Raw genomic sequence first — 15873 nt, forward strand, 5'->3', positions numbered from 1 at the left:
CACTTGCTCAGTTTGGGTACAGCCAAGGCAACTCAGCTCCTGACCTCATTACAGCAATGGTTCAAACATGGACAAAGGAGCTGAACTCCTGAGGTGAGGTGAGAGTGACTGCCCTTGACATCAAGGCAGTATTTGACCGATTGTGGCATCAAGGAGCCCTAGCAAAACTGGAGTCAATGGGAATCAGGGGGAAAACTCTCCACTGGTTGGAGCCATACTAGCACAAAGGAAGATGGTTGTGGTTGTTGGAAGTCAGTCACCTCAGCTACAGGACATCACTGCAGGAGTTCCTCAGGGTAGTGTCCTAGGCCCAACCATCTTCAGCTGCTTCATCAATGACCTTCCTTCCATCATAAGGTCAGAAGTGGGGATGTTCGCTGATGATTGCACAATGTTCATCACCATTCGTGACGCCTCAGATACTGAAGCAGTCGTTGTTCAACTGCAGCAAGACCTGGACAATATCCAGACTTGGGCTGACAAGTGGCAAGAAACATTTGCGCCACACAAGTGTCAGACAATGACCATCTCCAACAAGAGAGAATCCAACCACTACCCCTTGATGTTCAATGACATTCCCATCACTGAATCCTCCAATATCAACATCCTGGGGGTTACCATTAACCAGAAACTGAACTGGACTAGCCTTATAAATACTGTGGCTACAAGGGCAGGTCAGAGGCTAGGAATCGTGCGATGAGTTACTCACCACTTGATTCCCCAAAGTCTGCCCACCATCTACAAGGCACAAGTCAGGAATGTAATGGAATACACCCCACTTGCCTGGATGAATGCAGCTCCTACAACACTGAAGAAGCTGGACACCGTCCAGGGCAAAGCAGCCCTCTTGATTGGCATCATATCCACAAACATTCACTCCCTCCACCACCGACGTACAGTACCAGCAGTGTGTACCAACTACAAGATACACTGCAGGAATTCACCAAGGCCCCTTGGACATCACCTTCCAAACCCACGACCACTACCAGCTAGATGGACAAGGGCAGCAGATAGATGGGAACATCACCACCTGGATGTTCCCCTCCAAGCCACTCATCATCCTGACTTGGAAATATATCGCCGTTCCTTCACTGTCACTGGGTCAAAATCCTGGAACTCCCTAACAGCACTGTGGGTGTACCTACACCACATGGACTGCAACGGTTCAAGAAGGCAGCTCCCCACCACCTTCTTAAGGGCAACTAGGGATGGGCAATAAATGCTGGCCCAGCCAGCAAAGCCCACAGCCTGTGAATGAATTAAAAAATGACAAATCAGAACCATTTGTTAATGATATACTTAGTTGTCCATGTATACAAATCAATAAAAACTATTACACAGATACAAAGCATGGTCCAAAAGGTTAATATAAAGCTAACCGTTTAGAGGTTAGAATACAAAATGTTGCTTCAATTGTTCAGAGCTTTGCAATGAAGGTTCACCAAATTAATTCCTGAGATGGAGGGATTACCCTCAGAGGGTCTATAGACTGGGCCTTTATTCTCTGGAGTTTTGAAGAATGAGAAGTGATCTCATTCCAGTACACAAAATTCTTACAGGGCTCAATAGGGTAGGATGTTTCCCCTGGTTGGAGTGTCTGGAACAAGGGATACAGTCTCAGAATAAGGGGCAGACTGTTTAGGACTGTGATGAGGGGGAATTTCTTCACTTAGAGGGTGGTGAATCCTTGGAATTCTGTGCCCCAGAGGGTTGTGGAGGCTCAGTCATTGAGCATGTTCATGACTGAGATTGATAGATTTCTACATATTAAGAACAGGGATAATGCAGGAAAAAGATGTTGAAGTAGAAGGCCAGCCATGATCTCATTAAATGGTAGAATGGGCTCAAAAGGGCTGAATGGCCTACTTCTGCTCCTATTTCTTATGTTCTTGTTTGGACCCTATTTGGAGTATTTCAGCTTTGGACACATCTTAGGAAAGATAATTTGGCTTTGGAAGTGGGTACAATGCAAATTCACCATAATGATATTCAGTTTTAAAGGGTTAAATGAAAGCAGGCTGCATAACTTTGGTTTGTGTTTCCTTGAGCTTAGAGGGTTGAGGGATGATCCATTTACAGTCTTAAATGATAAGAGGTTTGATAAAGTAGATATAAAATTACTGGTTGGGGAATCCAGACACAATCTGAAAATTAGAATTTGGCCATTCATGAGTGAAATCAGGGAGCACTTTTTCAAACACACAGCAGCAACTTGCTAAGGGTACTTACAATAGCAACGCCTTTCCTGTCTACCGTCACCTCCAAATTTTTTCCCCAAGTTAAACACCATCCTGACTTTGTGTATTATCGTTGCTATGTCAAAATCCTGGAATTTCAAACCTCACCCCCTTTTGGGAGTACTACAGAAAAACTGCAGTGGTTCCAAGAAAATGATCCATTGTCAGTACTTTGGGAACCAGAGATAGACAATAAATTCTGCCTAGCCCTGTCGGTGTTGCCCAGGAACTTATTAAAATATCAAAAAATTTGCGATACAATTTTAGTGTCAATAGAAAGCCGTTTCCACTTATTACGAATGCTAAGCTTCTGTGTGCATCAGGATTTCAAACAAGTGAACTGTAGCTGGATTGCCACCTTCATGTTTGACTCCAACTCTTGATTTAGCTGTTTCACTCTTCACTGATATTGCAGTGGTGTTGTAAACATGCAGTTGGTATTTAAATACACACTGCAGTTTGTTTCTCTCATAAAATTTTCAGTAACTTCTCATAGGAACATAGAACATAGGAACAGGAGAAGGCCATTCAGCCGTCGAGCCTGCTCTGCCATTCAATACGATCATGGCTGATCAAACACTTCAATGCCTTTTACCCACAGTATCCCCATAACCCTTTGTGTTATTGTTAATCAGAAATCTATCAATCCTCTACCTTAAACATACTCAACGACTGAGCTTCCACGGCTCTCTGGGGTAGAGAACTCCAAAGGTTTCACAACTCTCTGAGTAAAGAAATTTCTCCTTATATCCAGTCCTAAGTGGCTTCCCCCTTATTTTGTAATTGTGTCCTCGGGTTCTAGACTCCCCAACCAGGAGAACACCTTAACTGCATCTACCTTGTCTATTCCTTTAAGTATTTTGTAGGTTTCAATGAGATCACCTCTCATTCTTCGAAACTCTAGAGAATATAGGCCCAGTTTCCCCAATCCCTCTTCATAAGACAGTCTCGCCATTCCTGGAACAAGTCTGGTGAACCTTTGTTGCACTCCCTCTATGGCAATAATATCCTTTCTGAGGTAAGGGGATCAAAACTGCACACACTACTCCAGGTGTGGTCTAACCAAGCTTCTATATAATTGAAGCAAGACTTCATTACTCCTGTACTCAAATCCCCTTGCGATAAAGGCTAACATTCCATTAGCCTTCCTAAATGCCTGCTGCACTTGCATGTTAGCTTTCAGTGGCTTATGGACAAGAACATCCAGGTCTCTTTGTACATCTATAGTATCTAATCCCTTACCATTTAGGAAATACCCTGCACCTCTGTTCCTTCTACCAAAGTGGATAACCTCACATTTTTTCCACATTATATTCCATCTGCCATGTTCTTGCCCACTCACTAAGTCTGTCCAAATCCTCTTGTAGCCACTTTACATCTTCCTCATAATACACATTCCTGCCTAGCTTTGTATCATACACGATCTTAGAAATATTACATTTGGTCCCCACATCCAAATCATTCATATATATTGTGAACAGCTGGGGCCCAAGTACTGATCCTTGTGGTACCCCACTAGTCACAACCTGCCAACATGAGAATGACCTGTTTATTCCTACTCTGTTTTCTGCCTGTTAGCCAATCCTTAGTCCATGCCAGTATATTGCTTCCTATCTCATGTGCTCTTATTTTGCTAATCAACGTCCTGTGGGACTTTATCAAAAGCCTTCTGAAAATCCAAGTATACTACATCCATCAACTCTCCTTTATCAATTTTGTTAGCAATATCCTCAAAAAATTCCAAGGTTGTCAAATATGATTTCCATTCGTAAATCCATGCTGACTATGCCCAGTCAGATCAGGATTATTAAGGTATCCATTTATCAAATCCTTCTTAATAGATTCCAACATTTTCCCTACTACTGATGTAATATATCAATGAATACATCAATCTGCAAGTGCTTTTTTTGAGATTTATTAACTCCACGGTGTTCTTAATTTCTGGTCTTTCTAGATTGCGTTCCAATCAACACTTAAAGATAATGTGGCAAAAAGAAAGGAATGTGTCCTTATTTTGGTGCAAAATCCGAATGTGAACTCTGAGCTAATAATGCAGTATTGCAGGTAATTAAGCATCATAAAGCAGATCAAAATACAGATGAAAAGAATAAAAAAATCCACGGCCAGGATTTCCCGGTCGGCAAGCAGGGAGGCGAGGCCTGCTCACTGATGCGGATGACATCGGGCGGAACTCCTGATGTCATCCCACCTCATTTCAATTTTCAGGTAGGCAGGGGCTCACCAGAATCAGCTGTGTGCCCGCCGACCTGTCAATGGCCAATTGAGGCCATTGACAAACTCATTAAAGTAATTAGTGGACCTGCCCGATGGGCGGGATGAGGTTTCATGTAGGTTTGGAAAAAATGTATTAAAAGTGTCTTTGAAAGTGATGGACATGCCCCAACTCGTGACAGTGTCACATGAGGGGACACGTCAGGGAAATTTTTTTTTCTATTTTTAAGATTTTTTAATGTGGAGCCGATCTCCCTGAGGCAGCTTTTAGCCTCAGGGAGATGAGTGCGCTCTTTTGTGCGCTTGCATGAAAGAGCACATTCTTGGCTGAGAGAATCCCCCCGCCCGCACAGAGAGCGCATAGTGCTTCCTGGCTGATGTTACGCTGGGCGGGCCTTAATTGGCCGGCCCATGTCAAATGGCAACGTGCCGCCGATCAGAGTCACACCTCCAGACGCCCGCTCCTAAACTCTACCCCCCACCATGTTAACGTGTAAGTTAGTATTCCTATAACCAGTAGCTCAACTATGTTGGAATAAAACTGCATTTCATTGTACTTTTACCTTATTGAGTCTCTGGGAGGATTTCCTCAGCCACAGTAAGTAGGTGATTCAGGGGAACGCGTGTCAGGATTTTCCCTGTTATGGGCAATAGCTCAATAGTTTCCATAACATGATTTATCTCTCTTCTTGAAGATAGTTACAATGGTCAAATTCCTGAAGTCAGCGGTGGAGTTTGGGGGAATTGTCTTTTTCCTCCCAAATCCTTAGGATAAGCGCATGGAGATTTGATGTGAACAATAGTCTGCCAGCTTTAAAGACCACAGCTGGAATGCCATTGGGGCTGTCAGCTTTGTTTTTTTTCATCTGTTCTATTGCTTGTTGCAGCACTCCCATCTATAGCAATTCACCAATGGATTCTACCATAGGGTACTGGGGGACAGTTGGGAGGGTATCAGCAGTTGCCGTGGATTCATGGTTGAGGAGTTGTTCAAAATGTTCTTTTCAGCATTGACAGATGGCATTGTCATTCTTAAGAAGCAAATTGAAGTATGGCGGCATTGACCTTAATGGCTGGGAGAAGCTTGCTACCAATTGTTCAGAATGGCGAGAACCTGTCCATCAAGCTGCATCATGCTTTGAATTCCAACGTTCTAACAATGAAGCAGAGTGGCAGCAGAGAAGGAAATAAAATGAAGCCAATCCTGTACTCCAGATCCCACTACCTTGTAGAAAGTCCTGCCCCATGTGGGTCAAGAATTAGCCTGTTCAGTTACAAGAAGGCCTATGGCAGAAACTCACAAACATAAGTAGATGCCATCCTCAACTCGAGGGACAGTGACAATGACCATGTTGTGCATGAATGAATCCGTTTATTGCTAGAATTTGTGTTTGGTGATGGGCATAATTTGAAGTCTTTAGTGCTCCTCTTTTAAATAGTAACTGAATTATGTAGTTACTTAGTTTGAAACTTGGTGAGCTCATGTTTTTCTTTCAGTGCTTTTGGACTGAACAGTGATGTTGCGCTACAGTTGTATATAGAGACATTGCTGTTACGAGATACAAATGGCCATCGTGGTGAAGGAGAGGCAGGTGACATAAAGCAACCTCCTTCTGAACTTTTGGAAAGAGCTATTGAAGTCTTGCCTTTATTCAGAAGTAAAACCGACTTGGTCATTAGTCTGAGTGGTACTTTACACAAGGTAATAATCTACTTTTAAACTAATTTAATCTAGCATCTATGCCCTACTTTTTAAGCAGTAATTGAAAAAGGATGATTTTGCAGATGATTCACCAGGAATAGCATACATACTGCTTAGCACAGTTTTTAGTATATTTGATCATTATGGTCCTTGCTCCTTTGGATAATAGCTTAAAGGAATTCTCCAAGAGGAGATCCTCTGATTCCCTTATCCTTCAACATGTCTCTGACATAAGCACACCTATCAATTGGCTATTTTCTTGATCGGGTTTTCAACTTGACCACAGAACCATAGAGGTTTTCAGTACATAAAGAGACTATTTTGCCCATTGTGTTTGTGCTAGCTCTTTATTGTCTTCCCATAGCCCTGTATCTTCCTCTGCTTCAAATGTTTATTCACTTTTCTGATAAGTGGCCCCCGCCTCAATTATTCCTGGTAGCAATACATTTGAAGTTCCCACAATTCTTCGGGTAAAGATATTTCTCCCGACTTTTTCTCCCTCCCTCCTAGTTTTAAATTCATCACTTTTCCATAAAGAGCCTGCAGTTCTGCTCTGCCTCCCATCGTTGTGTCCACATCCAAAGGAAATAATAATTCATTTTCCAACTTATGAACCTCCCCTGGCTTTCTCTGATTCAGTGAACATAGTCCCAGTATCGCAGTTATGACCTCAGAACTACAGTTTCCCATCTCAGGCATCATCCTAGTAAATGTACACGGTAAGCTGTCTGACTTTTTAAAGTTATATTTTTGATGGAATGTCCAACATAGGCTACAGCTACAGCATTGTGCAAAGTTAGGCACTGAAGTATGACATGTCTATGTCCAGCCCAGGTCCTCAATGAAAATGAATTGAGAGTTACTGGCAACTGAGGATGTTAAGATAAATAATTTTATTTTGTGAAACTTGCTGGTGATAGTGTCTCCAGTCTGGTGACCCTCCACAGAGGTTTTGGGTATGGGGTTGTATTTTTCAGACAACCATGTAGGTCCAAACTCACCTTGTATGGTTCTTATCCTGCTGTATGTTTTAAAAAGGGAAAAATGTACTCCATATTTAGTTGAATAATAATGTGTGCTCTTTCTCTTAATTTTAAGATGGATCCATATAACTATGAAATCATTGAAAGTGCCTTAAAGATTATAAAATTGGCAAATGAACCTGCCATGAACTATAACTTGGATCAGGTAGGAACAAATGAATCTGGAGGTTTAAAAATGGCTGTGAACACAATGTCATCTTTTTGTACACTTGATAATGGATGAGTAACTAAAGTTACTTGATGCTCTGTGTTTGAATTCGTCTTTTGGCAGAGGAGTGAGGTCTTTCAAGTGAGCTTTTAAGGGATAAACAAACTTTTTTGGTGCAAGTGAGATGTATGGAGGTACTTTTTGATCTAAAAGAAAAGCCTTAATGCTTTATAAGTTTTAACAACTAAGATTTTAATATCATTATCGTAATTAAGTTACAGTACTCCTGACATTTTGAATAAGATTATTTATATATAGAAACATATTGTTGGCCCAGGAAGACTGGAATTGCTCAAGCCTCTTACCAGTCCAAGACTTAATTTCATTCCATAATGTTGCTCCAAATATATACGTAAATTGATTAATCCACAGAATCTTGTTTAAATAGGCTTTAAGTCTTTTGCAACATTTGTACTCCTACAAACGAATTTCAGCACCTGGGAACTTGGAACTTCAATATCTCCAGAAACATTCAATTGACCTTTCACCAAAGGCTGAGGACAGATTGCCATTCCACTTACTCTTCTTTGAAACCACTCAAAGGTTTTGGAATATAATATGTAAGTATTTAAATTTGCAACTTGAGCTTGTTAAATGGTGTGCAGAGCTATCAATTTTTACAAATATATCCTCCATTTACTCACAAGTAATAACAATACAACAGGAGTTTGAGAGTTCAATGAACATTTGTATTTGTCTTCTTTATTTTTAATGGAAGTAAAATCAAAAGAATATGAATGAGTTGGGGGTGGGAAGGGTTTGAAAGCATACTATTGGTAATTCATTTTAAAGAGAGATTTTGCATTCCACATAACTTACAGATGGGACCCTATTGTGATTTGTTTTAAAGTAGAGGAGGGGTAAAAGGAGAGTGAGCATCTGCAAGTGAAGCACTGACAAAAGAATCACAACATTGGAAGACTTATAAAGAAGGCAAATGCACATGGGATACAGGGTAATTTGATGAGTTGGGGGAGGGTGATGACAGAAGGCTGCTTTAGTGACTGGAAGCCAGTGACAACAGGGATCTGTGCTGGGTCCCCTATTGTTCGTCATTTATATAAATGGCATAGATGACTATGTGAGGGTAGGGTTAGTAAGTTTGCGGATGACACAAAGATTAGCCGGGTGGTTAACGGTGAGGTTGAGTTTCTTGGGCTACAGGAAGATATAGATGGGATGGTCAAATGGGTAGATAAGTGGTAGATGGAATTTAACCCTGAAAAGTGTGAGGTGATACACTTTGGAAGGAGTAATTTGACAAGGAAGTATTCAATGAACGGCATGACGCTAGGAAGTTCTGAGGAACAAAGGGACCTTGGCGTGTGTGTCCATAGATCTCTGAAGGCAGAGGGGCACGTTAGTGGGGTGGTGAAAAAGGCACATAGGACACTTGCCTTTATCAATCGAGGCATAGATTACAAAAGTAGGGACATCATGTTGGAGTTGTATAGAACCTTGGTGAGGCCACAACTGGAGTACTGTGTGCAGTTCTGGTTGCAGGATCTGATTGCACTGGAGAGTGTGCAGAGGAGATTCACCAGGATGTTGCCTGGGATGAAACATTTAAGTTATGAAGGGAGGTTGGATAGACTTGGGTTGTTTTCGTTGGAGCAGAGAAGACTGAGGGGCGACCTGATCGAGGTGTACAAGATTATGAGGGGCGACCTGATCGAGGCGTACAAGATTATGAGGGGCATGGACAGGGTGGATAGGGAGCAGCTGTTCCCCTTAGTTGAAGATTCAGTCACAAGAGGATATAAATTCAAGGTGAGGGGCAGGAGGTTTAGTGGGGGATGTGAGGAAAAGCTATTTTACCCAGAGGGTGGTGATGGTCTGGAATGCATTGCCTGAGGGGGCGGTGGAGGCAGGTTGCCTCACATCCTTTAAAAAGTATCTGGATGAGCACTTGGCACGTCATAACATTCAAGGCTATAGGCCAAGTGCTGATAAATGGGATTAGGTAGGTAGGCCAGATGTTTCTCACGTGTCGGTGCAGACTTGATGGGCCGGATGTCCTCTGTGATTCTGTGAACCACCTTCTAAATGAAGGTTGCACATTTGGCAGAGCATAAAACATCACCTATTTCTTGCAGCATTCCTCTTCAATAAGCAAAGCAAGTTTTATTTTCAAAAATGCTTGTTAAAATGATGTGTGAGGAATGAGTTAAGTGTGAATTATGCCAGATGGAGACTTGCCAAACACAACTTGAGCAAAAACAGAATTACCTGGAAAAACTCAGCAGGTCTGGCAGCATTGGCGGAGAAGAAAAGAGTTGACGTTTCGAGTCCTCATGACCCTTCAACAGAACTGATTTTTCTTTACATGGAGAGGGGTGACCCTCAAGGTGACCCCTCTCCTTGTAAAGAAAAATCAGTTCTGTTGAATGGTCATGAGGACTCGAAACGTCAACTCTTTTCTTTTCTGCCGATGCTGCCAGACCTGCTGAGTTTTTCCAGGTAATTCTGTTTTTGTTTTGGATTTCCAGCATCCGCAGTTTTTTGTTTTTATTTTTTACAACTTGAGCACATGGATAGGAGCAATTAGTGATGTACATATAAATACCTTCTACTGCATTCATCAGTTTGCTTTTCCATGAAAGGTCTGAAGTTATTTTTGTGGGTCATAAAGCCTAAATTAGGATGTTTTGAATGCTAAATTCCCAATCAAGACTAGCTATGTTTTTCTTTCTCTAATTTTAATTGAGCTAATTTGAGCCAGTGGCAGAACATGCTGCATTTTAACTTCTGTACAGCTCCATCAAGTGGCAAGGGTTGAATACTACACCACCAGGCTTGATGAAATCCAAGTCATAACTGAATTTCAGAGGAGGGTATTTTCGCTTTTAAAAAAATCAGATTTCTAAATTTAAAATTTTCTATCATATCCATATACCCAGTTAAATTTGGTCTATTTTACACTAAAGAGCTTGTGAAAATGTGGCTGATTTGAATTTTATAGGCCTCCTTCTGTGCTGTGAGATTCTTTCATCCCATTGTGCCTGTGCCAGCCCTCTGTAACATCATCCATCCATGTCTCTGCTCATCTTCTTCTGGAACCTTTGTCCATGCTTTGTCACTTCTAGACTTAACTTCTGCAATTCTGGCTGGCCTCCCGTATTCTATCCTCCATAATATTGAGGTCATCCAAGTCTCTGCTGCCTGTGTCCTTGCACAGTATCTCGTTCACCGACCACCCCTGCGCTTGCCGGCCTTTATTGACTCACAGTTAAGCAACACCTCGATTTTAAATTTCTCTTTTTTTTAAAACCTGTCCTTGGCCTTGCCCCTCCCTATCTTTTGTAATCTTCAAAACCCTTCTTAAACGTCTGTCTCTATCACTTTCCTTCTTTAAGAACTTCCATAAAACCTGCCTCTTTGACCAAGCTTTTCAACATTTGACCTAGTATTGCTTTGTTGTTTGGTGCCAAATTTTGCATTATAAAGCTTCTGTGAAGGACATTGGAATCTTTTATTATGTTAAAGATGCTATATAAATGCAAGTTGTTGTTTGAAAGAGCGATTTAATTGATCCTGCTCCCCTGCTCTATCCTGATTACTTTTCAGGCAGCGCACTCCTGGTAATATCTACTTTTTTTAAATTTAAAAAATAATTCTGCCCTGATTCTTTTGCCAATTAGCTTAAATTCATGTCCTCTTGTTATTGGCTCTTCGGGTAGAAATGGTTTCTCCCCCTCTACTCTGATGAACCCCTTCATAATTTTGAACATCACAATTAAATCTGCTGTTCTCTATGTGAAGGTGCACAATCCACAATTCCAACTCCTTGGAATTGAGGTCCCTCATCCTGGTACCTTTTTTAGTAAATCTCCTCTGCACCCCCTTCCAAAGCCTTGATGTTCTTCCTAAAGTGTGTTGCCCAGAATTGGACCCTGAACACTAGCTGAAGCTTAATCACTGATTCATTAGCCTTAGAATAATTTCCTTTCTTTTGTACAATATAGGTTGGATTTTTGTGGAATCAGGCCAACTCCAGAGGCCTTTAAAATGGTGGGTGGGGACTGATTCCAGGAATCCTGGGGCCAGCAATTTTTGCTGGCGTGGGGTAAGGATGTGGGTAACAAGCCCACACCCTGTGCTCCTGACCTGGCCGACTCTGTTGCGGGGTTAGGTACCTCATAGTGCAACCCCCTACCTCCAGCAATTTTCGTGACGCCAGACCAGCTTCTTGAGTGCACAACCCTCAGGATTCGTGAACCATACTCTGGATTTATGACCTTTTGAAAGATATATGTTCAAAAGATCATACCCATGCCCCCTCCATGGCCCCCTTGCATCCTTCATACCAACTAACCCATTAGATTAATGAGCCATATAATAACGTTGGCAGGTCTTGAAATGCACTTAAACACCTTTTCAGAAATCTGCTTTGAGAAGAAATGCTGCTCTTACAACCCTATAAAAGTGTCAATCAAACAGTCATTATAGTCTCAATAACAGAAGCTTTCCTCATTTCACACCTCTTCATCTTGTTCAAATAAACATAAAACAGATCCCCTGCTAAGCTAACCCATTAGTGAGCCTTGGAGCTCACCCAGGAGATGGAATTGGGGGGCATGGAGGTAGCATGGGGAGTGGGTGCTAGGGTAAGGAACTAGTGAGCCAAACAGCCTTTAAAACAATTGGGATGAAGCCCGAGAGAACTGAGGTGAGCCTTCTAGGCAGCTCACCTTTGCACTTGCACTTTCCTGCCTCTGGACTGCCACAGGAAGCGATGGGGCCCAACTCCACACAGCCCCTACCTTCTCAGAACAAAAATATGGCGGGAGGGGGCCCTTTTAAAGGAGATAGGCCTGCTGAGTAGGGAAATTTCCTGATCCTAGCTTCCTGCTTCAATGGTGAAAATCTGGCCCTATGTCCCTATTTACAAAGACCAGAATCCCACATACTTTTTAGCAGCCTTATTGACTTATCCTGTTAACTTCAAAGATGAGTATGTGAATCCCTATGTCTCCGTGTTCCTGCATTCCTTTTAAAATTGTATCATTTAGGTCTATTGCACATCTTCTCATATCCCTTTGAAAGTTAGGGGACCAAAACTGCACACAGTATTCCAGGCGCAGTCTAAACAAGGTTCTATTCAATTGAAGCAAGACTTTGCTACTCCTGTAGTCAAATCGTCTTGCGATAAAAGCTAACATACCATTAGCCTTCCTAATTGCTTGCGGCACCTGCAAGTAAGCTTTCAGTTACTTATTGACAAAGACACTCGGGTCCCTTTGCACGTCTACACTTTCTAACCTCTTAAGAAATACCCTGCATATCCATTCCTCCTACCAAAGTGGATAACCTCAGGTTTTTCTACATTATATTCTATGTGCCATGTTCTTGCCCATTCACTAAGTTTGCCAAAACCCTCTTGAAGCGCTTTGCATCTTCCTCACAACACACGTTCCCACCTAGCTTTGTATCATCTGCGAACTTGGAAATATTACATTTGATCACCACACCCAAATCATTGATATATGTTGTGAACAGCTGGGGCCCAAGTACTGATCCTTGCGGTACCCCACTAGTAACAGCCTGCCAACGCAAGAATGACCTGTTTATTCTAACACTATCTCTTTTTTTGGCTGTTAGCCAATCCTTAATCCATGCCAGTGTATTACCCCCTATCCCATGCACTTTTATTTTACTGACCAACCTCCTGTGGGGGACTTTATCAAAAGCCTTCCGAGAATCCATTACAGGCAGTTTACCTACTCCCCTTTATTAATTCTGTTAGTAACATCCTCAAAAAATCCAACAGGTTCGTCAAACAGATTTCCCATTCATAAACCCATGTTCACTATGCCCAATCAGATCATTATTATCCAAGTATCCATTTATCACATCTTTTATAATAGATTCTAGCATTTTCCCTACTACTGATGTAAGGTTAACAGGCCTGTAGCTCCCTGTTTTTTCTCTCTTTCTCCCCTCTTAAATAGTAGGGTGACATATGCTACCTTCCAATCTGCAGGAACTGTTCCAGAATCTATAAAATTTTGGAAGATGATCACTAATGCATCCACTATCTCCATAGCTACCTCTTTCAACACCCTGGAATGTAGAGTATCAGGTCCTGGGGATTTATCAACCTTCAGCGCCATTAATTTCTCCAGTACAACCTTCTTACTATTACTAATTTCCTTCAATTCCTCATTCTGCCTAGTCCCTTGGATCTCTAATTCTGGGAGATTTCTTGTATCTTCCTCAGTAAAGATGACACAAAGTAATCATTTAGCTTCTCTGCCATTTCTGTATTCCTATTATAAATTCTCCTGATTGCCTATAATCGACTCACATTTGTCTTGGCCAAATATTTCCTTTTTCTGCACCTCTGGAAGCTTTTACAGTCTGTTTTTATGTTTTTTGCTAGTTTACATTCATTCTATTCTCCCTTTATCAATTTCTTGTTCCTCTTTTGCTGAATTCTAAAATGCTCCCAATCCTCAGCTTTACTAATATTTCTGGCAACTTTAAAGGCCTTTTATTTTAATCTTTGCAATCCTTAACTTCCTTTGTTATCCATGGTTGACTGACATTTCTTTTTGGGTTTTTGTGCCTTGAAGGAATGTGTAGTTTCTGTAAACTCTTTTAAGGTATTTTCCCAATCCCCCACTGCCAATTTCCCTCTCATACCTTCGTAACTTCCTTTGTTCAAATTTAACACCCTGGCTTCAGATTGATCTACCTCACTTTCAAACAAAATGTAAAATTTTTATCATATTATGATCACTCATCCCTAAAGGCTTTTACAACAAGATTATTAATTAGTTCTTTTTCGTTACATAATACTAGATCTAAAATAGCCTGTTCCATAGTCGATTCCAAAAAATACGGTTTAGAACACCATTCCTAACAGTCTAGATAGTCATCCTCCTCAGCATGAGTGCTCATTAGGTTTACCCAGTCTATATGCAAATTGAAGTTGCCCATAATTACTGTATTACCCATGCTACATGCTTCTTTAATCTCCTGATTAATATCATGCCCCACACTACCACTACTGTTGGGTGGACTATAAACAACAACTGCCAATATTTGCTGCCCCTTGCTGTGTCTTAGCTCCACCCAAAAAGATTCCACATTTTGCTCTTCCAATCTGTGATCTTCCCTTACTAATGTAATGATCTCTTTCTTTATTATCCCTTTTTGCCTGCCCTTCCTAAATGTCAAATATCCTTTAATATTCCGTTCCCAGTCTTGGTCACCCTGTAGCCATCTTTCTGTAATGACAATTAGATCATACCCATTTATCTCTATTGGTGCCTTTAAATCATTTATCTTGTTGCGAATGCTGCATGCATTCAGGTAGAGTGCCCTTAACTTTGTTTTTTGACATTATTCTGCAATCTAAGCTTAGTTGATGCTCATCTTTGTTTCGTCTGCCTTCTAATATCACTTGCCACTGTTTTACTTCCCGTTACCAGCTTTCCTTCCTTCCAATGTGAGCTACCCCTCAAGTTCCCATCCCCCTGACAAGTTATTTTAAACCGTCCCCAGCAGTACCAGCAAATCTCCATGCAAGGATATTACACCCGATCCTGTTAAGGTGTAATCCACCCATCTTGTACAGGTTCCACCTTGTCCCAGAACCAGTCCTAATGCCTCAGAAATCTGATACCCTCCCTCATACACCAATTCCCCAGCCACTTGTTGAATTGTTCAATCCTCCTGTTCCTATGCACACTAGCATAGTAATCCTGAGATTACTGCTCTAGAGGTCCCGCATTTTAGATTCATTCCCAACTGCCTGAAATCTGCTTTCAGAAGCTCATCCCTCTTCCTACCTATGTAGTTGGTACGAATGTGGACCACAACCTTTGACAATTCACCCTCACCCAGAAGGATGTCCTGCAGCTGCTCCATGACATCCTTGACCCTCGCACCAGGGAGGCAACACCATCCTGGAGTCATGTTTACTGTCACAGAAAAGTCTGTCTGAACCCCTAACTGTTGAATCCCCTATTACTGTTGCTCTTCCACTCTTCTTCACTCCTCCTGTGCAGCTTTTTTAAAAATTCGTTCATGGGATGTGGGCTCTGCTAGCTAGGTCAGCATTTATTGCCCATCCCCAATTGCCCTTGAAAAGGTGGTGGTAACTGCCTCCTTGAACTGCTGCAGTCCATGTGGTGTAGGTACAGCCACAGTGCTGTTAAGAATGGAGTTCCAGGATTTTCACACAGCGACATTGAAGGAACAACGATATATTTCCAAGTCAGGATGGCGATTGGGCTTGGAGGGGAATTTCCAGGTGGTGGTGTTCCCATGTATCTGCTGCCTTTGTCCTTCTAGATGGTAGTGATGATAGGTTTAGAAGGTGCTGTCTAAGGAGGCTTGGTGAATTCCTGCAGTACATCTTGTAGATGGTGAACACTGCTGCCACTGTGCATTGGTGCTGGAGGGAGTAAACGTTTGTGGAGGGGGAGCCAACCAAGGTGGCTA

The 15873-nt window shown here is 41.8% G+C and overlaps 1 protein-coding gene across 1 annotated transcript in view; it reads left to right on the forward strand.

Moving 5' to 3' along the window:
- kntc1 (kinetochore associated 1) overlaps nt 1-15873 on the forward strand; it is a 137336-nt gene that overhangs the window by 77936 nt on the left and 43527 nt on the right. Inside the window, exons 43-46 of the mRNA XM_041203049.1 lie at nt 4192-4301; nt 5967-6171; nt 7270-7359; nt 7811-7982. Of these exons, the coding sequence (XP_041058983.1) occupies nt 4192-4301; nt 5967-6171; nt 7270-7359; nt 7811-7982 (577 nt within the window). The remainder of the gene's footprint in view (nt 1-4191; nt 4302-5966; nt 6172-7269; nt 7360-7810; nt 7983-15873) is intronic.

The sequence above is a fragment of the Carcharodon carcharias genome, chromosome 13 (assembly GCF_017639515.1).
Source record: "Carcharodon carcharias isolate sCarCar2 chromosome 13, sCarCar2.pri, whole genome shotgun sequence".
NCBI classification, from domain to species: Eukaryota; Metazoa; Chordata; class Chondrichthyes; order Lamniformes; family Lamnidae; genus Carcharodon; species Carcharodon carcharias.